The sequence below is a fragment of the Nerophis ophidion genome, linkage group LG15 (assembly GCF_033978795.1).
Source record: "Nerophis ophidion isolate RoL-2023_Sa linkage group LG15, RoL_Noph_v1.0, whole genome shotgun sequence".
NCBI lineage: Eukaryota > Metazoa > Chordata > Actinopteri > Syngnathiformes > Syngnathidae > Nerophis > Nerophis ophidion.
The window spans coordinates 17,101,042-17,121,919 of NC_084625.1; the positions used below are offsets into that span (position 1 = coordinate 17,101,042).

The window sequence follows — 20,878 nt, forward strand, 5'->3', positions numbered from 1 at the left end:
GTGTGGGCGAGCGAGGTGAGGTAGCTTAACGTGAGTGCGGGAGTGGCTGGTGTCTTTTTGGATTGGCTTTGTGCAAGACCTCAATAAAGCCTTGAATTGCAACTAATAGCCAGACTCTTCATTTACCCTGAAGTCCGGAGCTGTGGAGACCCACTGCCGGGTAAAGTGAAGGGTGTTGCCCCCGAGAATACATCAGCCCTGGAGGAGTGTCTCCCCTGCGCTGCTCGACTACAGTCTAGGAGCCAGAAGCAGGAAAGGTGCAACACATGTTTGACGTGTTGTCAGAAGCAGCTGCTGAACAATATCGGCAAACCTGCGTCCTCCATTGTTGTATCGCGCAGCCAAAGTGTTGCCAAACGGGAGATCTTAACGAGGCAGGAGGGTCTTCCAGCTCTGGCTTTTACGTGTTGTCCTAGCCCGGTCGCTGCTAGCATGTGTACTCGTTCGGTACACCTCCGAACCGAACCGAAGCCCCCGTACCAAAACGGTTCAATACAAATACATGTACTGTTACATCCCTATTTGGTTGTCCTCAGATTTCATGATGCCATTCAAACAGTCAAGGCATCCCGTACCAGAAGCAGAAAAGCAACCCCAAAACATCAGAGAACCTCCACCCTGTTTGACTGTAGGAATGGTGTTCTTTTCTTTGAAGGCCTCATTTCGTTTTCTGTAAACAGTGTGATGATGTTCTTTACCAAAAATATGGATAGTGCGAGCTGACCCTGTTGTACCCTGTCTGCAGGTCAGCTTGAATTTGTTTGGAAGTGGATCGAGGTTCTTTATCCACAATTCTAACAATCCTTCGTTGCAGTCTTTCATCATTTTTTCCCTTCCGTCCGTGTCCAGGGATGGCAGCTACATTGCCATGGGCTTTAAATTTCTTGATGCCATTGCGCTCAGCAGACACAGGAACATTTATATCTCTGGAGATGGACTAGTAGCCTGGAGATTGTCCAGGTTCTCAAATCTTCTGAGAGTTCTTTGCTCTTCTTTCTTTTCTCCATGCTCAGTGTGGTACACACAACATAAAGGTTGAGTCGACTTGTCTCCATTTTAACTGGCTGCAAGTGTGATTTATATATTGTCAGCACTTGTTACTTGCTACAGGTGAGTTGAAGTACAAATTAAAGGAGCATCACACAATTTTGAAAAGGTGCCACTCATTTTGTCCTAGCCATTTCTGGAGTTCTATATTAATAATATCAGATTTGGCTTTTTGTGTGTGTGTGTTGTTCCAATGCAAACAAAATAAATAAACATGTGGATACCAAAGCATTTGTAATTTCAACAATTTTCTGGGAAAAGTAGTGCATTATCTGACAGAAATGCATCGGTGCCAATATTTTTGGCCATGACTCTATATCATATATCGTGCAACCGTAATGCTAATATCATTCTTTTTCAGACCATGCCAACAGACATGAGAGCTCTCCAGGGCTTTGCGGAGGAAGGCAAGCTTGAGATTCAAATGAATGATGTCATCGCCATCATAGAGGGAAGGTCAGTTCAACTCCTCATCCATCTTCCCGTTTATTCTTCATACATACTTTTGTTTTAGTGCGTGTGCGTGTGCGAGACAACTGCACAAAGCACCATCTGTTGATGTCACATTCCTCGCGTGACTGTCGAATTACTGAGCGCCTAAGTGCCAGCTTGCGGAGTCCCGGGTGGCGCCCTCATGAGTCCGCATGTGCTCCTGCAGGGCAGAGCACTACTGGTGGAGAGGCCAGAACAGGAGAACGCTGCGCATGGGCCAGTTCCCTCGCCACGTGGTGACGGCGGTGGCCGGCCTGTCCGCACACGACATCAGCCGGCCGCTCAAGCACTCGTTTATCCACACGGGACACGGGGACACCGACCCGCACCGGAGCTGGGGCCACGCCGACCGCATAGACAGGTCAGCGGTGCTTGGGATGCTCACTCTTGGTAATTGGGCTTCATCTTGTGGTACACAGGAACATTACAAGGCATTTTACCGACATGAGTACAAGCCAAGCTAAAAACTAATATAGCCGGTGAAGTTTATTATTAAGGTTGTTTTAACGACATTAAGAAAGTCCAAGATGATCGACACCCACTGTCAAAAATGCAAAATGGTTCTTTTAGCCGGTAACCGATAGTCGTGAGTTCAAACCCTGGCCGAGTCATACCAAAGACTATAAAAATGGGACCCATTACTTGCTTGGCACTCAGCATCAAGGGGTTGGAATTGAGAGTGAAATCACCAAAAATGATTCCCGGGCCGGGCCACCGCTGCTGCCCACTGCTCCCCTCACCTCCCAGGGGGTGAGGGTGATGGGTCAAATGCAGAGGATAATATCACCACACCTAGTGTGTGTGTGACAATCATTGGTACTTTAACGTTATTATCAAAGCTCACCGTTAAGCATTCACACACAGCACCAGCATATTGGAACAAGGAGGAAATGTATTTAAAGTAGGGATGCACCGAAATGAAAATTCGTGGCCGAAGCCGAATAAAATTTAAACGCTTGGCCGAAGGCTGAATACCGAATAATGAATGCAGCTTTTCATAATTTTTTTAATATTGCATAAATAGCCTAGAATAAATATTCAGACATGTTTTTCATTATAAAGTAATTTTTTTATTGAATATTGACATTTTTTTAATATTCCAGTAGCCTTTGCTTTTCAAAAAAAGCACAAAGTTTTTCATTTATATAAGGCCTTCAAACAAAACATGCATTCCAAAAAAAAAAATAAAGTGCATTAAAGTGGATAAACCAACAACAAATGAATTATTGTCCTTTTGGCAAAAGTCTGCTTAGCCACAGTAGATATGCTAATAATGTAAACAGAAGGCTCAACTAAATCTCAATTAAGTGTGTGCTTGTAACCTCTTACACTTATACAGGTAGCCTACACAACAGGCTAATAATGTAAACAGAGGCCCCACTAAATCTCAATAAGTGTGTGCTTGTAACCTCATACACTTATACAGGTACACAACATATCCCAACGTCACCGCGTCACTGCACGTTGGTTGATTGCGTCACCGCCTCAAAAAATTGCGTCACACGCCACTATTCGGCCTTGTTTTTAACTCATTCCACCGAAGGCCGAATGTGGCTTTTTTTGCCATATTCGGCCGAATATATGCGGTTACCGATTAATCGGTGCATCCCTAATTTAATTAATTAATAATTTGATGTCATTTTTTAATTGCGGCATCGTAAGAGAAAGCTATGAACAGAACTGTGGTGTATTCAAGGACCGTCGATGAAAAGGTAGAAACAGAGGTTTCACTAAGCTTTGAAGACATGGGTAAGTTTAACCCCCAGGAGATGCACTGACAATAATATAATCATAGGACTAATCAATCATAGGACTAATGAATCCTAATGATTATTAGGATTCGTATAACCGCAAGGCGTTTGAATCTTTGGGCACCTAACGATTCGATCCGATATAGATTCCTGGGGTTACAATTAGATTCAGAATAGATTCTCGATTCAACACATTCTCGATTTAAATAGATTCTTGTAATGTATTATTTGGTATAATAATTAAGAACATTTCTAAACTGGTTACAGGTAAAAAAGCTCCTTCTGACTGCATGGAGATGGCTTAAAAATGTATTTCTAAAAATTGATTCTTGTGAAAAAAGTACAAAAAAATCGTATTTTAAAAAGAAAATCTTTTTTGGAAAACTGTGAATCAATTCCGATCTGGATGTGAATACATTTTTTGTGTACCCCTAATTCACTGCTGATTGATAATACAAGACTAACATATCTCTACTTTACACTCTGAAGTAAAGGAAAACTTGACAGATATATTCATAATCATATGATTATTTCAATTCATATTTTGGTAAATTTATAGTGAATTTATTGGCACTTTTTTGTAAAGACAAAAAACTAGATCTCGTCTAGATATTTTAATGCCATCTTTCAAGTCTAAAACCTAATTAAGCTTTTTACATGTGTTTAAAAAAAAATATTTTTTTCAGTATGTGTATGGGGTGGCGACATTGGGTTCAGGGTGGGATAAGTGGCCATTTAGGGCGCAGAATTTGCTGCTTCGCCCCTTGCAATGCGGTAACTGTGCAATGCAGTTACTATGAATGTCCACTGGGGAGCAGCACTGCACCACAGACTGCAGCCCCCACAATGACATCACTCACTGCCAACAACAACCCGTGTTGTCACATTGATACTCAATCTTTCTTTTGTCCTCTTCAGTCTATATTTGGGGAACCCCATGAAACCCCCTGATGTTCTCGGAGTGGACCCTTGCATGTCAAGACCGACCAAGCTCCCCAACCGGGCCAAGAGTAATAAAACAAGACTTTTTAGTTGTCGTTTGTAAAAAAGACTGACATGTAAAATGTATTCTACTTCCTTGAAGAGCAACCACCTCCTCGCCCTCCTCAGCCCGCAGTGCTGCTGAAGAGTAAGTGTCCTGTCTGCAGTCCACCATGTCCTGCCACGTCCTCTTGATTCCTCTGATGTGCCTTCAGAGCCTTTCTATGATTCTGTGATGGAGGATTATGACGATGAGGAAGACGACCCCACCAGCGCTCGGCCCGGCTTTAAGAGGCTCGGCGTGCCCCTGGGCCTCAAGCTCCGCCCGTGGGAAGGCTGCGGTGGCGGTGCACGCGCCGACGCCGGCGAAGTGTCGCTCATCGACTTCGACGACAGCTTCAGCTCGACCACGCCCTCACCACTGACCGAGACGCAGCAGCCAGACGAGGACACGTTGAAGGTGCGCTTTGCAAAATTTTTACAATCCCAAAAAAAACCATATGAATATGAAAGAGCTTTTAATAATGTCAGCATATCGTGATAATGTATATTGATGGGACATTCTAGCAGTGTCCCGCAAATTTGAACAGCAATGAGGCGTCCTTAATAAAATGCAGCGTCCTCGCGAGCGTCCATCCACACTGCGAAGACAGCAAATAAACTAAGTTATAGTATCATTGGAGGTCTAGAGCAGGGGTGTCCAAATATTTTGACTTGTATATATTTATTATGTGTGTATATATATATATATATATATATATATATATATATATATATATATATATATGTATGTATATATATATATATATATATATATATATATATATATATATATATATATATATATATATATATATATATATATATATATATATATATATATATATATATATATATATATATATATATATATATATATGTATGTGTATGTATATATATATATATATATATATATATATATATGTATGTGTATGTATATATATATATATATATATATATATATATATATGTATGTGTATGTATATATATGTATGTGTATATATATATATATGTGTATATATATATATATGTGTATATATATATATATATATAATGTATGTATGTGTATGTGCATATATATAAGTATGTACGTATGTGTAAATGTATGTATGTGTAGATATGTGTATATATATGTATATATGTACGTATATGTATGTGTATATATATGTATGTGTGTATATATATATGTGTGTGTGTGTATATATATATATATATATACATACACTATGTGTATGTATATATATATATATATGTGTATTTGAATCGTGCTTCTCACGTTGTGCGATTCAGAATCGATTCTCATTTAAAAAAAAATCTTTTTTATTTTTTTTATTTTTTATTTTATGTTTTTATCAATCCAACCAACCACTACACAGCAATACCATAACAATGCAATCTAATTCCAAAACCAAAACTGACCTGGCAACATGGCGTGTCGCAGTGGGAGAGTGGCCGTGCGCAACCCGAGGGTCCCTGGTTCAATCCCCACCTAGTACCAACCTTGTCACGTCAGTTGTGTCCTGAGCAAGACACTTCACCCTTGCTCCTGATGGGTGCTGGTTAGCGCCTTTCATGGCAGCTCCCTCCATCAGTGTGTGAATGTGTGTGTGAATGGGTAAATGTGGAATTAGTGTCAAACCGCTTAGAGTACCTTGAAGGTAGAAAAGCGCTATACGAGTACAACCCATTTATTTATAATAAACATAGCAATTGAGAGGAGACACAAACAAGACACCGAACAAACCAAAAGTAGTGAAACAAAAATGAATATTATCAACAACAGTATCAATATTAGTTATAATTTCAGCATAGCAGTGATTAAAAATCCCTCATTGACATTATAAAAATGTATAAAATGTATAAAAATTAAAAAAAAGAACAATAGTGTCACAGTGGCTTACACTTGCATCGCATCTCATAAGCTTGACAACACACTGTGTCCAATATTTTCACAAAGATAAAAAAAAGTCATATTTTTGGTTCGTTTAAAATTTAAAACAAATTTACATTATTGCAATCGGTTGATAAAACATTGTCCTTTACAATTATAAAAGCTTTTTAAAAAAAAAATCTGCTACTCTGTTAGCATGTCAGCAGACTGGGGTAGATCCTGCTGAAATCCTATGTATTGAATGAATACAGAATCGTTTTAAATCGGAAAAACATCGTTTTTGAATCGAGAATCGCGTTGAATCGATAAAATTGATATGTTATCGAATCGTGACCCCAAGAATCGATATTGAATCGAATTGTTGGACACCCAAAGATTCGCAGCCCAAATGTGTGTGTGTATATATATATATATATATATATATATATATATATACACACCTTGGAATATGACCAATGTATGATCCTGAAACTACTTGGTACGGAATGATATCCAAATTTGTGGTATAATCCAAAACTAATGTAAAGTATCAAACAACAGAAGAATAAATGATTATTACATTTTAACAGAAGTGTAGACAGAACATGTTGAAATAGAAAGTAAGCAGATATTAACAGTAAATGAACAAGTAGATTATAAATGAATTTTCTTCCACTTGTCCTTAATGTTGAAAAAATAATAGAATGATAAATGACACAATATGTTACTGCTTATGTCAGCAGAATAATTAGGAGCCTTTGTTTGTTTACTTACTACTAAAAGACAAGTTGTCTAGTATGTTCACTGTTGTATTTAAGGACTTATCTGCAATAAGAAACATATGTTTAATATGCCCTAAGATTATTTGTTCAAATCATGCCAATAATGTAATTTTTTTGTGGTCTCTTTTATTTAGAAAAGTACCAAAATAATTTTAGTACCGGTACCAAAATATTGGTATCATTACAAGATCAGTATATTTACATATATACATATGTATATATACATACGCTAAGATGGAGCTCTTGAATGTAAACAGATAGGCGGATCACTTCAACTATCAACAGTATTGTTGACACATATAGTCTCAATTTATGTTCAATACTACAGCGATTAGATGGATATTTTTGTTATTATCCTAAAATCGTTTTTGGGCGTTTTTGTTATTGTTTAAAATAAGTCCCTGGACACAGGATGACTTTAAGTGAAAAAATCAAAGGATATAAATTAAAACTATTAGTAGTTTTTTTATTTCTTTACTCATTTTGCACTTTTAGTTTAATTTGCTCAAAATAATGTTTGTAATATTAGAGGATAAGGAAAACGATATATATTTCCTTGATGTTGTTCCACTCTCATTCTGTGGTTATGTCTGATTATATTTGTGATGATGAAATGTAATCATTCAATGATCTTGATAATTTAAAGAATCAGTATCAGCATTAGTATGAACAAGACTGTTAATAATAACTACTGCGTTGGATCCATACTCAAATGTATGGAAAATAACTAATGTGAAGTATCCAAACAACAGCAGAATAAGTGCTTATTACATTTTAACACGTGTATTGATTAGCACAACAAACCACCTAAATATGTTACCGTAAGTGAGGGCGGGGCTTTTCCTCTGCTTGCCTTTTTTACTGTAAGTTTGTGAAGACGAGCTAAAACGCAATGAACCAAGCGTTTTTCCTCCAAATAAGAAGCAGCAGCTGAGGACTGCAGCCACTTAAACAACAACAACATCAGGGGGCGTCTCGGGGGTCCGCGCTCGCCGCCTTTCGCCCGGGAATGTCATAACCTCTTCCCCTCGGATGCACGCAATGTGACGAGATGGTGCGCATCGATTGCTGACTTAATGCTTCACGCTTAAATGGCTGACTTTGTCTCTCGCTATTTGCACCCTTCTTGCATCAGAAGCAAACAAAGAAATAACCCGTTTATTGTTCCGCTTTCAGAAACGTTGGTGCATTCTGTCCAATAAGGATAATAAAACCAATCCCATAAATATAAGCTTAACTACCTGCTTTTAGCTTTGAGGTAGATGATCTGATTGATATATATTTTTTGTACCATAATCAATGAAAAACTATTCCCTGGTCCGCACATTAAGGGTCAGGTCACTTAAAGGAACCTCTGTAAAAAGGCCTACAGAAATGAGATTTTCTTTTTTAAACGGGGATAGCATTCTATGTGTCATACTTGATCATTTTGCGACATTGCCATATTTTTGCTGAAAGGATTTAGTAGAGAACATGATGATAAAGTTTGCAGTTTTAGGTCGCTAATAAAAAAGCCTTGCCCTTACCAGAAGTAGCAGACGATGTGCGTGTGACGTCACTGGTTGTAGGGCTCCTCACATTCTCACATTGTTTACAGTAATAGCCAGCAGCAGCTAGAGCTATTCGGACCGAGAAAGTGACAATTTCCCCATTAATTTGAGCGAGGATGAAAGATTTGTGGATAAGGGTAGTGAGAGTGAAGGCCAAGAAAAAAAACAAAAAAAAGGTGAGGGCAGTGAGAGCGATTCAGATGTTTTTAGACACATTTATTAGGATAATTCTGGGAAATCCCTTTTCTGCCTATTGTGTTGCTAGTGTTTTAGTGAGTTAAATAGTACCTTAAAGTCGGAGGGGTGTGGCCACGGGTGTGTTGACGCCAGAGTCTCTGAGAGAAGTTACGGCAGCTGCAGGAGGACGCTGGCTCCGCTGATCTCCATTAAGAGGCGACTTATTTCCACAATTATCTCACCGAAAACTGCCGGTTGACATGTAGTCGGGATCCATGTTCGCTTGACCGCTCTGATCCACAGTAAGGCTTCACCTCCGGGAATTTTAAACAAGGAAACCCCGTGTGTTTGTGTGGCTAAAGGCTAAAAGCTTCCCACCTCCATCTTTCTACTTTGACTTCTCCATTATTAATTGAACAAATTGCAAAAGATTCAGCAACACAGATGTCCAAAATACTGTGTAAATGCGCGATGAAAAGAGATGACTTTTAGCCGTAAGTGGTGCTGGGCTAATATGTCCCCTCCAACCAATAACGACACAAACACGCGTCATCATTCCGCGACGTTTTCAACAGGAAACTCCGCGGGAAATTTAAAATTGTAATTTAGTAAACTAAACCGGCCGTATTGGCATGTGTTGCAATTTTAATATTTCAGCATTGATATATATATATGTATATATATATCGGACTGCGTGGTCGGTAGTAGTGGGTTTCAGTAGGCCTTTAATTTTATTTTGAATATACCGCCGATTGTAGCTGAGATAGGCACCAGCGACCCCAGAGGGAATAAGCGGTAGAAAATGTATAGAGGGATATATTAGCAGGACATTTGAATCATGATAAAAATATTGCCAAGTATAAGTAACTTCAATATTTTAGGACACGCCCTCCATCCTGGACTGGCCCCTCCCACAGCCGACCTACGACGAGGTTGCTACGGAACTGCCGGACCAATCGGAGGACCAGGAGGTGCGATCCATCAACAAAGGGACAACGGAAGAGGCCCCGCCCACTCCCTCCGGCGCCGCCATGTTGGGCAGGAACGAGTCTCAGTCGGCCGACCTCTTCCAGGAGCTCCAGCGAGAGGTGGATAGGTGTTAAAGTCCGAAGTGTCGTTGTTTGAGCTAACTTTCTGTCCCCGGGCTGACATAGGTGATGGTGAAGATGCAGGTTCCCATGGCGACAGGCCGCTCTCTGCCCTCCTCGCCGCTCCCACCGCCGCTGGCGCCGCTGACGCCTCACCGGCAGATCTACCTGCCGCCTCCCTCGCCGTCCTCCAGCTTCACGTCGGGCTTCGGGGACCGACCGGTGGTGCCACCCCGCAGCCCCGCGCCCCCGCTGCGCCCCTCCAAGGGCACCTCCCACCCGCACCACAGCTCCATCTCTCTGGAGCTGGAGGACACCCCACCTCAGATCCCTCCGCGGGACCGCGCCCTCTCCCAGCCGGGCTCGCGCTCCTCCTCGCCGCTCACTCTGGTGCCGTCCTCCGCCTTCCTTCCACCTCCCCCGCTTTCCGTCTCCCCCCGTCGGGCGTCTGGCCTCCTGGGTCCCCTGCTGTCCTGCTCCCCTCCCAAAGGCCCGCCTCCTGGTTCTTCTTCCTCCTTTTTGGATCCTCTGGCCTTGCGGGAGCCTCGTGGACTCTCCTCTGCGATTGACAGCTCGCAGAGCTCTGCCCTGGCCCCATTGCCAGAGCGACCAGCTTTACTGGAAAGGTGCGATGACGACATATCTAGAGTTATTGGCGTAAGATGCTTGTAGCGGCAGTTATGCAAGCGCGTTCTATTTTTCGCCCCGCTGGCACATACAACGCTGTTTTTACCGCAGCTTCTCTAAGCAGAAGAATCACTCAATACAATCTCTGCTTGATTGACAGGCTCGCGTGTATTTATCTCCCTATGTGGTGAATCACTTCACACACCTCCCAATGTTTGTGCCCTTTGACGTCATTCCTTCCAAGATGTTTGCTTTTGATTCCCTCAGTCTACACTGAAAAAAAATGGATATAAGTAAATGACAAAAATATATTCTCCGGAAGTACCTCAACTTGCGAGTTTAATTCGTCCTGTGAGGGAGCTGTTACCTAAAAACACTTGTATATAAAGTCAACATCCCCTATTGACATGAATAGAAACCAATTAAATCTGTGTTTGTCCCGCCCACACCCAAATGTTAACATTTAACTTGTAGGGATGTGACTCTTTGGGCACCTGAGGATTGAATTTCTGTGGTGACTATTCGATTCAACAGGATTCTCGATTTGAACTGATTCTCGCAATATATTTTTTTTGGTGTAATTATAATTAAACTTTTTTAAAACAGCTTTCAGGTTAGTAAAGCTCTTTGTTGCATAGAAATGGCCTTAAAACGTATTTAGAAAATAGATTTTTAGTAAAAAAAATTAAATAATAATATATATATATATATATATATATATATATATTTTTTTTTTTTTTTTTTTTAAATAAATAAGTATATATATATATATATATATATATATATATATATATATATATATATATTTTTTTTTAAACTACAAAATCTATTTTCTAAATGCATATATATATATATATATTACAGTTGGTAAGGGTTTCATATGGTCCCGTTCCTGGGTGGATCTCAGATAAGAGGCGGGGGGGGTTAATCATTTTGGAATGCTATCTGCTGAAAATGAAGGAAAGCGCCACTCGACATGGCAACTGACGCTGTGGTCAAAGTTGGAACTGCCACCAAAAACATTTCAAGATATTCAACACTCTACTGCCCTCTGGCGGCTAAAGTGGACAGTGCACCCTCCCAATTCGTCACGTATCATGCGTCTGGTAAACCGGGACGAGTGGGGCTCTATGAATCCCCTTCCTACAATACATCTATACATATATATGTATATATAGGATGTATGATGCATATTTAAATCTTTAATTTTTTTTAATATGAATCGATTTAGAATCAGAATGAATAAGAATCGCGATTCGGATGTGAATCGATTTTTCTTTTGTGTGCACCCTTAGTACATAACTTTTGAAAAGAAACTTGCATGTAAAAATATATATTGTATAAATACAATATAATAGAAGTGAAGTGAATTATATTTATATAGCGCTTTTCTCTAGTGACTCAAAGCGCTTTACATAGTGAAACCCAATATCTAAGTTACATTTAAACCAGTGTGGGTGGCACTGGGAGCAGGTGGGTAAAGTGTCTTGCCCAAGGACACAACGGCAGTGACTAGGATGGCGAAAGCGGGAATCGAACCTGCAACCCTCAAGTTGCTGACACGGCCACTCAACCAACCGAGCTATACCGAATGTACAACTAATAACTAATAATGTACAGCCTTTACCTTTGAGAATGGACTTTGACAGTTTCTTCTTCAATCTGCTTCTCTGTTAAACACACCGTCAGCAGCTTCTTGATATTTTCATGGATACATTTTCGCCCTTTCCTTATTATTTCAACATTCTTGGCTGGTGTTACTCATTTTGCTTCAGTATGCTGCAGACTCTCAGTGATACGCTTAAACTGCTTCATCAAGTTGGCGACACGCTCGGTCATGCTTTTGATGATTTCTTTCTTTAAATTAGAGAATATTATCCACTTTTTTTCCCTCGGCACTGTCTTTTACACTCACTTTCTTCCTTTTCATGTGTGTAAAACTAAGTTATGTTGATCTTTAGCTATAAGCTAATGCTAGCGAGTAAGATCAGATGTTTTAGGCGGATCTTAAGGGGGTCACTTTGACTTTTCTTATGCTAACTAATGGCAGGGATCCTTGTGACTCAACCTTTTACAGTACTTGCAACTTAAAGCAAACCACATAACCAGTAATAGCACTTAGCTCAAAACACTCTTATTGAAGTTAATATACTTCTCTATATACACTTTGTCTATAATATAATTTTTAGTATTGTGTAAATACACTTTGAAAAACTGGTTTCAAAAGGCAGTATTTAATACTTCCTGTCTCCCTCTAATCAAGGTACGGCGCAGCCAATATGGCGGCGGTCAAACCAATGATACAGCACCCTGCCCGGGCCAAGTCCAACTCCTCTTACAACAACAACAACGGACGGACGGAAGCTCCCAGCATGCAACGGGAGCTGAGCATCATACAGGTGTGTGCAGGGAAGAAGACAACACGCACGAAGCGAGGGTCTGGTAACATCCTGCGCCGTGTTTGTCTTGGAGCAGGTCCAAGGAGCCGTTCATGGGGTGACTCTGGACGAGTGTCAGGCTGCGCTGCAAAGTCACGACTGGGGAATCCAGCAGGCCGTCGACCATTTGAAGGTAGCTCACAGTCAAAATATCTAATTTTAGTGTAAATGACGCTTGTGGCGCCTTGTGGAAAACACATGTAATCATTAGACCGGTCAGCAAATACCACCTTAGAAAAAACTTGGCTCTCCAAGTACCGCCATAATAATCAACATTAAAATACAGTAGTGTAACGAGACTGATCTCCAGTTTGACCCCGATTGAGACGTGGTTAAAATTGTGGATGATTGTTGAGCCTTTTGTTTGCTTTTGTGTATTGCTGCATTCAGTCTGTGGCTTTATATCAATATTTGCCTGCACTTATTTGACTGATTTTAAAGTAACGAAATAATATTTGATTTGTATTGTATTGTATTTCTGTTAGGTCTGTGTCAAAAAAATTCTATAAATGTTTAAAAAAAATACAGTAGACTGGTAGGACTAAGGTTTTATTTAATATTTTGGCCACTGTCACGTTACACACAGTGCACAAATATTGTCAAGAGTGATACTCCATATGCAGTACATACACTGTATTACCAAAAGTATTTGGCCACCTGCTTTGACTCACGTATGAACGTGAAGTGCCATCCCATTCCTAAGCCATAGGGTTCAATATGATGTCGGTCCACTTTTGCAGCTATTACAGCTTCAACTCTTCTGTCCACAAGGTTGCAGAGTGTGTTTATAGGAATTTTCGACCATTCTTCCAAAAGCGCTTTGGTGAGGTTCACACACTGATGTTGGTCGAGAAGGCTTGGCTCTTAGTCTTCGTTTTAATTTATCCAAAAGGTGTTCTATCGGGTTCAGGTCAGGACTCTGTGCAGGCAAGTCAAGTTCATCCACACCAGACTCTGTCATCCATGTGTTTATGGACCTTGCTTTGTGCACTGGTGCACAGTCATGTTGGAAGAGGAAGGGGCTTGCTCCAAACTGTTTCCACAAGGTTGGGAGCATAGAATTGTCCAAAATGTTTTGGTATCCTGGCTCATTCAAAGTTCATTTCACTGGAACTAAGGACCAAGTCCAACTCCTGGAAAAACAACCCCACACCATAATTCCTCCCTCGCCAAATTTCACACTCAGCACAATGCAGTCCGAAACGTAGCGTTCTCCTGGCAACTTCCAAACCCAGACTTGTCCATCAGATTGCCAGATGGAAAAGCGTGATTCGTCACTCCGAAGAATGCGTCTCTACTGTTCTAGAGTCCAGTGCTGATGTGCTTTACACCACTGCATCTGACGCTTTGCATTGGACTTGTTTTTGTATGGCTTAGATACAGCTGCTCGGCCCTTACCATTAAGTTCTCTGCGTACTGTACGTGGGCTAATTGGAAGGTCACATGAAGTTTGGAGCTCTGTAGCAACTGACTGTGCGGAAAGTGGGTGACCTCTTTGCACTATGCGCTTCAGCATCCACTGACCCCTCTCTGTCAGTTTATGTGGCCTACCACTTGGTGGCTGAGTTGCTGTTGTTCCCAAAATCTTCAATTTTCTTATAATAAAGCCAACAGTTGACTTTTGAATATTTAGGACTGAGGAAATTTGACAACTGGATTTGTTGTACAGGTGGCATCCCATGACAGTTCTACGCTGGAAATCACTGAGAGCGGCCCATTCTTTCACAAATGTTTGTAGAAACAGTCTCCATGCCTAAGTGCTTGATGTTATACACCTGTGGCCGGACCAAATGATTTGGACACCTGATTCTCATCCTTTGGATGGGTGGTCAAATACTTTTGGCAATATAGTGTATTTCCAGACTTCTTTGCTGTACCACTAAATGGAGCACGCATAACACTAAGTTTGAGAATGACTGCATTAGACAAATGAGCACCTAGTTAAGTGCACCTGCAACTATTGTTTTGCTTGATGGCGGCCATGTTTTTTACCTATTTTGTACACCCTCTAGGTGGGTACCAACTTTGGTGGTGATTCGACAAATTGCCTTGGAAGTTACCGTGAGTCGTTTTGTAGCGACTGCATTCAGTTGTGTAAGAAATTTCAAGTCATTCTGACTTATGGCAACCATGCTGTGTATTTGTCCCAAAAATTAAATCACGGGCAACACTCTTTTTTTTTTTTTTTTTCTTTTTTTTTTTTTAAATAGCCTGCTCAGTGGTCTAGTGGTTAGCGTGTCCGCCCTGAGATCGGTAGGTGTGAGTTCAAACGCCGGCCGATAAAAATGGGACCCATTAGCTCCCTGTTTGGCACTCAGCATCAAGGGTTGGAATTGGGGGTTAAATCACCAAAATGATTCCCGAGCGCGGCCACCGCTGCTGCTCACTGCTCCCCTCCCCTCCCAAGGGTTGGAACAAGGGCATCAAACGCATAGAGTAATTTAAGTGACTATCAGTGGTACTTTAACTTTTTGATGAATTAAAAGTAAAAAAAATAAACCCATCCAAAATCTTGTAATATTCATTCCACAATGTTGGATAGCCGCAAAAATGGGCGGAGCAACACTCATTTTTTCTTAATTTTTACTTCATGTAGCTGGGAAATGTCCCAATATTTTTGTCCCAAGTTGTATGGCGACGACAACAACAAAAACCTTATCAGATGACTCTTGTTGTACTGTTTTGTTTTCTTTCATTGTGGATGAAGGTGGAGCAGTTGTTTCGTCTGGGCCTGCGTTCCCGGTCCGAGTGCGAGGCTCTCCTGCGGCGCTGCCAGTGGAACCTGGAACAGGCCAGCTCGCTCATGCTGGACGCGTACGGACCGCACTGCAACAGCATATGTAAATAATCACCATTGGAAATAAAAAGTGGTGTTCCCCAGGGCTCTATGATAGATCCACTCTATGTTACATCTGGAACACTGAGTGCCTAATTTCTGACTGCCTCTCTCTCTCTCAATTGTCTGACAGGAAGTGACAGCATCATGTGATATCAGCGGCGACTCTTCTGTCCAAGGACCCGGCATTGAATGTTCTCCTCTTGTATGTACTGTGAACACATGCTCCAAACTGGTGTCGCACAATTGAACCGCTTACTTGAACTCAGACACGCACTGGTTATTTATTTTTACTACTTAAATGTCATATTTGAGATGCACCAACATACTGTATAAAAAGAATGCGCAACACTTCCTATGTCGTGTATCCGCAGGTGGAAATAAAAGTGGTATGAAAAGAGAATGCCCCCAGGATCAAACGTGTGATCTTTCCATTACGGGACAAGTCTCTGTACCGCACTCATCCCTCCCCGCACGTATTGATTGCAGCGGCGCACTGAATCACTGTGTGATCCCTGGACGGCCTTTCTCATCCACAACATCACTAAGCACTCCTGTCCCATTTACCGATGGTGCGTGACAACACACACACAAACAAACACACACACACGCACACTCAGTTTGCAGACAGACAATCTACCTCATGACTCAATCAAATTTGTTGTATTAAATCACATGACGAGTTTGATGCCAGACAAGTAAGTGGGATTTCCCAGCCAGCTGAATAACTTGTCAGTTGTGCTTACTTAGCTCAGGCTTGGACTCCGGACACCTACCAGGACTGTTTATCCTAATGTTAGCTCCGTGTTGTCCGCCACATTTGTATTTATTTATTTTTGGCATTCATTTAGTTATCCAACGAATGAGGTTCCCCTGGGGTCAATCATGAGTCCACTCTAAAAATGTGTTTTTAAAAAGTTATCAGTCCGTTTTGTGTTTTCCAAGGGTCGCACGGATTAGGGGGCTCGTTATTATAGTTCTTTTTTTCATCTGTATTGTTTATTTTTTTGTAATCAATTAAACAATCACTGGTACCCTGCAAAAAGTCAGTGTTCAAAAACAAGAAACAAAAATACAAAAATGAGGGTTATTTTATTTGAATCAAGCAAAATTATCTGCCATTAGAACAAGAACATTTGGCTTGTCAGGACTTTCCAAAACAAGTACAATTAGCTAACCTCAATGAACCCAAAAATACCTTTAAAGGGGAACATTATCACCAGACCTATGTAAGCGTCAATATATACCTTGATGGTGCAGAAAAAAGACCATACATTTTTTTAACCGATTTCCGAACTCTAAATGGGTGAATTTTGGCGAATCAAAGGCCTTTCTGTGTATTGCTCTGGTGGCGATGACGTCAGAACGTGACGTCACCGAGGTAATACAGCCGCCATTTTCTTTTTCTATACATTACACACACGGGTCTCAGCTCGACTATTTTTTGGAACCTTGGAGACATCATGCCTCGTCGGTGTGTTGTCGAAGGGTGTAACAACACTAACAGGGAGGGATTCAAGTTGCACCACTGGCCCGAAGATGCAAAAGTGTCTGCCGCCAGACCCCCATTGAATGTGCGGGAGTGTCTCCACATTTTACCGGTGATGACAGACATGGCACAGAGATGTATGGATAACCTGCAGATGCATTTGCAACGATTAAGTCAACGAAATCACAAAGGTGAGTTTTGTTGATGTTGTTGACTTATGTGCTAATCAGACATATTTGGTCGCGGCGTGACTGCCAACTAATCGATGCTGACATGCTATTTACCGGCGATGACCGACATGGCACAGAGATGTATGGATAACCTGCAGATGCATTTGCAATGATAAAGTCAACGAAATCACAAAGGTGAGTTTTGTTAATGTTGACTTATGTGCTAATCAGACATATTTGGTCGCGGCGTGACTGCCAGGTAATCGATGCTAACATGCTATTTACCGTCGGTGCTAAAGCAGACATGGCACAGATGTATGGATAACCTGCAGACGCGTTTGCAACTATATTACGTTTCCTTCCACCAACATTTAATGCGAAAAAAACGGCAGCAGTGTATGACGTCACAGGAAAATGGATAGTGGTTTCAAAGATAGCGAAAATAAGGCACTTTAAAGCTTTTTTTAGGGATGTTCCGGGACCGGTAAAATTTTGAAAAAAACTTCAAAAAATACAACAAGCCACTGGGAACTGATTTTTATTGTTTTCAACCCTTTTGAAATTTTGATAATGTTCCCCTTTAAAAGACTTATATTCTCACTAATAACAACTGTACTACTATACAAGTACGTATTTTCTATTGTTTCATTGAAAATAAGACTGCAAAGTCCATTTGGCTGTCACCTGTTTTTATATGAAACACTATTGTGTCAAAGTCATGATTTTTTTTTTTCATGCTTGAAATAAGAAATGATTACTTTAAAAAAGTAGTTTTATACTTGTGACTGTTGATCACACAGCCTTGCAACACTTGACATTCTAGTTTCAAGCATGTTTTACTCGATATAGGTCACCAAATCTCAGCAACAAGCTGTAATATCTTACTGAGATCATTTAGGCACCGTCTTTAGCGTCCTCTACAACCTGTCGTGACGTCCACTTATCCTCCATTCAAACAGCGTGCCTGTCACAGTTCAATTAAATGTGGAGCAGAGGAACCCAAGGATGCAGATGGATTGTGAGTTAAATAGATAGATAAATTGATAGATAGATAGTGTGACGATCTGTCACTTCATTTCTGTTGGTTTTCTTTGTTTTTGTATTTACTTCCCGTCAGTGCTCTTATTTTGTTAAATTTCTTGTTTATTCCGCGGAGCACTGTTTTCTCCTCACCTGCCGGTCCACATCTGCTGCCAATCAACATATGTCTATTTATGTTTTCACTCGAGCACTCCTCAGTGCTCGAAGATAATTCTCTGTTTGGAACTTCTGTTTGCAAGACTGCTTCGTGTTTTTCTTTGATGATAATTAAAGTCATCTTACCTGCTCTCAGCTCTCCTGGTTCTTGCATCTTGGGGTAACAAAACGGCGGCCATGCGTTTTCCTGACAGATAGTACTTTATTGATTCCTTCAGGAGAGTTCCCTCAGGAAAATTAAAAATGTTTTTATTTGTTTAAAGGCCTACTGAAACCCACTACTACCGACCACGCAGTCTGATAGTTTATATATCAATGATGAAATATTAACATTGCAACACATGCCAATACGGCTTTTTTGGTTTACTAAATTACAATTTTTAATTTCCCGGGAGTTTCGTCTTGGAAACGTTGTGTAATGATGACGTGAACGCAAGACGTCACGCGTTTTTAGGAAGTATGAGCGCTACGCACACACAGGTAAAAGTCGTCTGCTTTAACGGCATAATTACACAGTATTTTGGAGATCTGTGTTGCTGAATTTTTGGCAATTTGTTCAATTAATATTGGAGAAGTCACAGTAGAAAGATGGAGTTGGGAAACTTTAGCCTTTAGCCACACAAACACACGGTGATTCCTTGTTTAAAATTCCGGGAGCTGAAACTTTACTATGGATCAGAGCGCGGTCAAGCGGACATGGATCCCAACCGAATGTCAACCAGCAGGTTTCGGTGAGAGAATTGTGGTTAAAAAGTCAGCACTTACAGAATATCTGCTGAGCTTGTGCCGTCCGTCCAGCTGCCGTCGACTCCCCTGAGACACTGGCGTCAACACACCCGTGGACAAACCCCTCCGACTATCAGGTACTATTAAACTCACTAAAACTAGCAACACAATAGAAAGATAAGGGATTTCCCAGAATTATCCTAGTAAATGTGTTTAAAATCATCTAAATCCGTCCCAATGCAATCGCGTTTTTTTTTTGGATTTTTTTCTAATCCGTTGCTATCAATATCCTCAAACACAAATCTTTCATCCTCGCTCAAATTAATGGGGAAATTGTCGTTTTCTCGGTCCGAATAGCACTTTTTGTTGGAGGCTCCCATTAAAATCAATGTGAATATGTGAGGAGCCCCCACACTTGCGACGTCATCGTCTGCGACTTCCGGTAGAGGCGAGGCTTTTCTCTTAACACCGACAGTTGCGAACTTTATCGTGGATGTTCTCTACTAAATCCTTTCAGCAAAAATATGGCAATATCGCGAAATGATCAAGTATAACACATAGAATGGACCTGCTATCCCCGTTTAAATAAGAACATCTAATTTCAGTAGGCCTTTAAATGTATTGATTTTATTTGTTTACAATAGGCTGTGATGATAATGTAAATGAGGGATTTCTTAATCACTGCTATATTGGAATTCTTATTAATATTAATGCTGTTGTTGATATTATTCATTTTTGTTTGACTAATTTTGGTTTGTTTTATGTCATGTTTGTGTGTCTTCTCAATTACTCTGATTGCTATTCTGAATGAAGCGGTAGGAAATGGATGGATGGGTATTATTGTGTATTATTTTTTTGGGTTGATTAATAATTTTTTTTAGCAGTATCGTACCATTTTTTATTAATTATTACGGCGGGCAGCCAGCTGAATAGCCCAGGTCTAAGAATTTCCCCCAAAAAAGCTAAGTTAAAAAATTACTAGTTTTAACTATTTTAAATTAACCTAAAAAATGACTTATTTTATCTTTGCGGAAAATATTGGACACAATATGTTGTCCAGCTTATGAGATGTGATGCAAGTGTAAGACACCATTGTTAATTTTTTATTTATTTTTTTTATAAATGGCTGTGATGATAACTTCAATGAGGGATTTCTAATCACTGCTATGTTTGAATTCTTATTAATATTAATACTGTTGTTGATATTATTCATTTTTGTTTGACTACTTTTGGATTGTCTTGTGTCATGTTTGTGTGTCCTCAATTAATCTGTTGATTGCTATTCGGAATGTTGCTTGGTTTGGTTTTGGAATTGGAATTGTATTATTATGGATTTATTGCGTATTACTTTGTTGGATTGATTAATAAAAAAAATAAAGAAGCAATAAAGTACTGTTTTTAATTAATTAGTATGGTGGGCCGCCTGCTGAATAGCCCAGACCTAAGAATTTCCCAAAAAAGCTGAGCGAAAAAACACACTATTTCATCAAGGCTTGGTAATTGACCAATGATGATAAAACTAATTCCGACCGGATAACAAAAGTTTTTAATTGGTAGCGATTGTGCATGACAACCGAATCTGTCAATAAAACAATGAAAAATCAGATTCAAGCCCTTT

General features: G+C 40.3%; 1 protein-coding gene across 3 annotated transcripts in view; it reads left to right on the forward strand.

Moving 5' to 3' along the window:
• LOC133569326 (activated CDC42 kinase 1-like) overlaps positions 1–20,608 on the forward strand; it is a 33,230-nt gene extending 12,622 nt beyond the window's left edge. The window contains exons 10-20 of one of the 3 annotated variants that reach the window (XM_061921565.1): positions 1,409–1,503; positions 1,706–1,900; positions 4,209–4,300; positions 4,375–4,419; positions 4,487–4,731; positions 9,607–9,777; positions 9,844–10,403; positions 12,668–12,803; positions 12,877–12,975; positions 15,550–15,682; positions 15,812–20,608. In XM_061921565.1, the coding sequence (XP_061777549.1) occupies positions 1,409–1,503; positions 1,706–1,900; positions 4,209–4,300; positions 4,375–4,419; positions 4,487–4,731; positions 9,607–9,777; positions 9,844–10,403; positions 12,668–12,803; positions 12,877–12,975; positions 15,550–15,682; positions 15,812–15,813 (1,773 nt within the window). In that variant the 3' untranslated portion in view covers positions 15,814–20,608. Of the gene's footprint in view, positions 1–1,408; positions 1,504–1,705; positions 1,901–4,208; positions 4,301–4,374; positions 4,420–4,486; positions 4,732–9,570; positions 9,778–9,843; positions 10,404–12,667; positions 12,804–12,876; positions 12,976–15,549; positions 15,683–15,811 lie in introns of all 3 variants that reach the window. The other 2 variants (XM_061921563.1, XM_061921564.1) reach the window with 2 other exon arrangements.
• Positions 20,609–20,878: the final 270 nt, after the last annotated feature.